This window comes from Hordeum vulgare, chromosome 7H (assembly GCF_904849725.1).
Source record: "Hordeum vulgare subsp. vulgare chromosome 7H, MorexV3_pseudomolecules_assembly, whole genome shotgun sequence".
Taxonomy (NCBI): domain Eukaryota; kingdom Viridiplantae; phylum Streptophyta; class Magnoliopsida; order Poales; family Poaceae; genus Hordeum; species Hordeum vulgare.
Window position 1 is genome coordinate 68,456,711 of NC_058524.1, and position 5,939 is coordinate 68,462,649.

At 42.9% G+C, this 5,939-nt stretch overlaps 1 protein-coding gene across 2 annotated transcripts; it reads left to right on the plus strand.

Annotated features, from left to right (window-relative positions):
• Nucleotides 1-304: 304 nt before the first annotated feature.
• LOC123407855 (20 kDa chaperonin, chloroplastic) lies at nucleotides 305-2,858 on the plus strand. Of its 2 annotated transcripts, none has more exons than XM_045101083.1 (6): nucleotides 305-463; nucleotides 893-1,073; nucleotides 1,167-1,346; nucleotides 2,011-2,166; nucleotides 2,289-2,366; nucleotides 2,440-2,858. In XM_045101083.1, exons 2-6 carry the CDS (start codon nucleotides 918-920, stop codon nucleotides 2,611-2,613), a joined length of 744 nt encoding a protein of 247 aa, XP_044957018.1. In that variant the 5' UTR covers nucleotides 305-463; nucleotides 893-917; the 3' UTR covers nucleotides 2,614-2,858. The 2 variants fall into 2 exon arrangements, with proteins under 2 accessions (XP_044957018.1, XP_044957020.1); XM_045101085.1 differs by having other exon boundaries at nucleotides 315-515.
• Nucleotides 2,859-5,939: the final 3,081 nt, after the last annotated feature.

A 5,939-nucleotide genomic window follows, 5' to 3' on the forward strand; every position in this document is an offset into this window, starting at 1 on the left:
ATTAGTGAATCTATATTCTATATACATCCATATGTAGTCCCCTATAAAAACCTTTAGAAAGACTTATATTTAGGAACGGAGGGAGTAGATATAATAATAATTACTTTTAATATTCCTTGTACTACTTTGGTCACATACCTCATTCTACACAACCCACCCTCTACAGCATTCCAGAACGATCTAGCCCAGCTTCAGACCGGATGGACGGATTACCAACCAAATCCACCCAAAAACCATCCAAAACCCCCGAACCGGTGGGTGTTTTCGTAAAATCGGAGCAGGATAAGCTCATGGGCCGGGGATAAAGGGGGTGTGGGCTTTGGCTTTGGCTGTAGCTCCAGCACTTTCGCCGCTGCTCTCCGCTTTCATAGGGTTTATCTCTTTCCTCCTCCCCTCTCGCTCACGGCAGCCGGATTCCGTACCGCAGGCGAGCCACCGCGCCGGCCCGGAGCTCTGAGATAAGGTAGCCGCCGCTTGGTAGCACTCGATTCTCGCTTGCTGGGCGCTGGATTTAGGTGCGCGCGGGGTTGGGGATGGTGAATTTGGGGGTAATCTGGCTGGTTGTTGCTCCGATTTGGTTTATGCTGGCTTGTTTAGGGCTAGGTGCGTGGATTTGGGGGTGGGATTTCTTACTCTTTTCAGGGCTCATGGGAATGCCTCTGTGCGGGAACGCAGTGAAGCCTAACCTTGTTTCTAACGATGGTTGGTGTGGTGGTTGACCTCTGCTTTTTTACCACCCTGAATCTGCCTACAATTTCCACCTTCCATGGTTCTCATGTTCAGTGTTTGTGTTCAGATTTGAACAGATTGTGGACTGGGAACGATTTATTCAATTCAATTGGATGTTCTGTTCAGGATTTGGAAATAATTTGTCATCTGTATCAATTGACAGATAGTTGTTTAGCAAGCAGTAGATAATGTCGTCGGTGCAGCTCTCTGGTGCCGGTGTTGCGGCTATGGCCTTCAACAACAACGGCCTGCGCCTCTCTCAGACGTCCGCAGTCAGGGTGTGCTCGTCCAGGCGCTCGTCCCGTAGCCTAGTTGTCAAAGCTGCCACTGTCGTCACCCCCAAGGTTAATAACTGTGCCAGTGCAAATGCATTATGCTTAGGGGGTGCTTATTTACGCGCTGCGGCAATCGGTTACAGTTTGTTGACATAAATGCAGTATACATCACTCAAGCCTCTGGGAGACAGAGTGCTTGTGAAGCTTAGCGCGGCTGAGGAGAAGACCATTGGCGGAATCTTGCTTCCATCGTCCGCGCAGTCTAAGCCTCAGGGAGGCGAGATCGTTGCTGTTGGAGGGGGTAGAACCATTGGGGATAAGAAGGTGGAGGTCAGCATACCGGTAAATTCTTCTCTTCCCACTTGGAGGTGCAGTTATTTGTATGCCTTAATACATTTTTTACTCTGTTGTGTGTTGTTTGTACAAGTGGATACGGTGAGATAGGGGCCATGGGTTTGTAGCCAATTGACTTAAAAAGCAGCGCAAGGTGTTTTGCATGATAACCAGTGAGACCATGTTAATGATGTGTTATGTAGTTGAGGCTTATATACTATCATGTCACACAAGACACAACTCATGTGAAAGGCAGAGATATTCCTTTTTCTATGTCTTCAACTGAGAACTAAACGTTAGGTGTGGGTTTCTGATTTGGTTCAGTTATAAATATGATATGAGCAAAGAGTTTATATTCACACTGATTGTACTGAAAACAACACAGCTGATTCAATGGTTCTGCAATTTAAACCATTGCAATTTTACAACGGGTGAAGAGGCTGTATCTTACTTCCCCGAGGAACTCGGTGGAGGAATGTGTTGGTTTTGTCTATTGGTCTAGCCAAAGTTCAAGAAAGCGGCAATAACCAGCCAAATGGGAAAAAAAGAATGCTAGTAACTAGATCACGGAGTCTATGTGTTTAATGCACCAGCTGGTTTGCAACAAAGAAAGCTTATGTTAGGTGAATATTATACTGATAATTCAATATACTTGGTGTATCTTTTAATGTAGACTGGATCTCAAGTTGTATATTCAAAGTATGCTGGTACTGAGGTTGAATACAACAACTCCAAGCATCTTATTATGAAAGAGGATGACATCATAGGTATTCTTGAATCTGATGATGTCAAAGACATGAAGCCTCTCAATGACCGGGTTCTGATCAAGGTATTTGTATTTAATGTCATGTTGCTAAACAAAATTAGTGTATATTTAGAGAATTTACAGTCGAGCTTGTACTGGCCATGCATACTGGTTAACAATGCTCATCTATCTTGCATCTGTGCCAGGTTGCAGAGGCTTCAGACAAGACTGAAGCTGGTCTTATCCTCACCGAGACAACCAAGGAGAAGCCATCCATTGGAACAGTAAGTTAATTAACATTAGGTAAAATTCCGTGCTGAACTAGCAGGTGTTTAACCAATTCACCTCTAAATGCAGGTTGTAGCTGTTGGTCCGGGCTCACTCGACGAGGAAGGCAACAGGCAGCCGCTGTCGGTGTCACCAGGCAGCACTGTGCTGTACTCCAAGTACGCAGGCGGCGAGTTCAAGGGCACTGATGGCACCAACTACATTGTGTTGAGAGTGTCAGATGTGATGGCTGAGCTCTCTTAAGCGTGGAGTTTGTTACTTTGTTTCAGTTTTGAGTTCACAACGGAGGCGAGCATCAGGGGTGAGATTGCTGTGGTAATCACTTGATGCTATTTCAGATGGTTATAGAATTGCACGAGCAAACCACTTATCCGGGTTAAAAACATTTACGAATTTGTTTACAAAGCAAGTTTGATGCCTTTTTCCCCTACTTCTACATTATGTATGTACATTAGTGCTTAAGCTGATTGCCTATTGTTGTGGCGTTACTACTTGTGTGAAAGGTTCCTACACATATCTTCCGTCTGTGAGTGGAGTAAGCAAACCTGGTGGATCTGGCTTGAATGATTGCTCATTCTTTAATGTTGCTTCTTCGAACCTTCCAACGACAATGCAACCTTATTTATTTCCCTAAGCAAACCAAATCTTGGCTGCTGGTTGCTCAAGATGGCTGAGAATTTGCCATCTATGACGGTATTGTGATTCTGAGCTGATGTTTACTGGTGAGATGAGGCGAAATGGGACCGTTGGTCACCAGCAAAGTAAAAAGATGCTGACCTTTTGAAGCAGCAGAGTAAGTGGATGGTGTGGGTCAGCGGAAGCAGAAGTGGAGGCTGTGCACCATTGTGACCAGAGAATGCATGTTGTAAATTAAGCTATTCATGGGTAATTCCTTGTGTCTTCTATCCCTATGCTATCAGATTCAAATCCTTGGTGAACAGAGAAGCATAGTAAGTGGATAGTGTGGGTCAACGGAATCAGAAGTGGAGGTTGTGCACCATTGCGACCAGAGAATGCATGTTGTAAATTAAGCTATTCATGGGTATTGAGTAATTCCTGGTGTCTTCTATGCCTATGCTATCAGATTCAAATCCTTGTGAACAGAGAAGCAGCGTAAGTGGATGGTGTGGGTCAGCGGAATCAGGAGTGGAGGTTGTGCACCATTGCGACCAGAGAATGCATGTTGTAAATTAAGCTATTCATGGGTAATTCCTGGTGTCTTCTATGCTTATGCTGTTAGATTCAAATCCTTGGTGAACAGAGAAGCAACAAATAATACACTGAAATGTGATTCTAATACATGAAATGAGTTATTCCTAAGGGAAGCCTTACTCCTTATACAAGAGTTGTGTGGCAGATCTGCTCCTTATAAAGGAGTTGTGCGGCTGCGTAAGTCATCCGTCCTTGGGTAGGTCAATGGCTAAGAATCCTTTGGTTATGAAAAATTGGGCCCTCTGGTGTAAGCCATCTGTCCTTCGGTAGGTCAAGTGGCTAAGAATCCTTTGGTTATGAATTAGGTCCTCTGGTTGGTCAGCCGTTGTGAACTTTATTTTTTGATCAGAAAAAGGGCTTTTCCCTTGCTCCACTTTATTGAAGATTCTAATACATTATTATTTCTACAGTTTATATTACTACTACATGTGCTGCATCACCAAATATAAATAGCAAGATTGGTTGTATTTTGTCAAGCAAGAAGATAGTGTTCAGTACTACGGGGGTTTACACATCCAAATGAGTTTGGATAACCCTAAGTCCCCAGTTGATCATTATTTGAGAATATCTTCAGTGTGTGCTACTTGTAAACTGCGTTGGGATTTCCCCCGAAGAGGATGGGAGATGTAGCACCGTAGATATAAGTATTTTCCTCAGTGAGTATCAAGGTTATCGAACTAATAGGAGGACCACACAAACGCCCATCTTCAACGCCTAAAGATAGATAGATAATCTGAATATAAAACGAAATAACATAAATAAACACTAGTAGAAAATGGGTCTTTCGGCCGGAGCGAAAAACCACATTAGCCTCGGTTCAAACTAAAACCGAGACCAATGCCACGCGTTGGTCCCGGTTCAGTTTGCTAGGGCATTGGTCCCGGTTCAGTTCACCTCATTAGTCCCGGTTCGGGGCAAAAACCAGGACTAAAGACCCAGCGACTGCCACATGGCGTGCCGCGGAGCATTAGTTCCGGCATGTGGCAAGAACCGAGACTAAAGGGTAGACTACTAGTCCCGGTTTTAGACAAAAACCGGGACTAAAGTGTTGCCTATATAAACCCTCGCCCCTGCCCACCCTCTCCTCTGTTTTTTGGCTGTTGAGGTGTGCCCATGCCATGCTCTTGCCACTCTAGTTCATGCACATGAGGTGTTCGATGAAATGCCCGAGCCACACCACTTAAGCTTTCTTCTCTCCAAGCTCGACCTCCAAGCTCCATTTTTCTCAATATTTGTCTAGGTTTGGTCGTGCATGAACTGCACAAGTGTTTTAAAAGGTTAGCTACTTCATCATTTCATCTGTCACTGCTAGTTTAGCTCATTTTAAATGCTCAAATTAACTTCTTAGAGTCTGCACATGTGTAGGATGCCGTCCCGTACCCGTCCTCACCGTTGTCGATCGCCCGCGCGGATCTCGTCGCGAGCACCATCGTGGTGAGCCTCTTGTTCTTATATTCTTTTTAAAACAAAAAAAATATTTCTTACTTGTATGATTTAGATACATACTTGTATAAATTACTTACTTTTCATTATTTTATGTTATTATATAGTGCGATGGTTTTGGTATCCGCCTCCGTCGGCCCTCGTCCTGTCTATGATTCGGATGTGGTATATATTATCTTTTATAACTATTTGTTTTATTTAGTGTTTATGACAATTATGACAACCAACGTGACATATATTTTTTAATCTAGGAGGTATGTGAACCAGAGATTCCAACTCACATAGAAATTCTTGTCGAGAAGTTAAATTTGGTTGAAAAAGAAAACAAATACTTGAAGGAAAAATTGAAAATAATTGAGGAGAAGAATATGGAACTAGAGTTGCATGTCGCCGATGTCACCGATGATCGCAAGATGAAGATGGATGCGATGCGGTTGAAGATGGATGCAATGCGCTTGAGGATGGATCAAATACGCTTGAAGATTAGGAATATTGGAAAATATGCCATTGATAAATAGGCTTGGTATCATTATGCTGTTGGGTCAATTGTTACCTTAGTTGCGATTTTGATCGCATTTGTTGTTGCATTTAAAAGTTTTACATAGTTGTATGTTGTTTTATGAGAGAACTTTATGTATTTATTTTTTGCAATAATAACATTTGATCACTATTGTGCTTTGGTTTTAATGTGATGATGAACTTGTATTAATTTGATCATTTCTCTATTCATGATGTTCTGCAATGGTTTTTTTGATATACTTAATTTCATAATAGAGATGAACCGCCAATGGATGTACGGTGACCGATGCACTTCGAAGTACATTACGAACTGGGACTAATGCCCGAGTCACACTAAAGTTCACACAAAATGGTATCCTCGACCAAGGTTAGCAACCTTATCCTTTTCATATGTA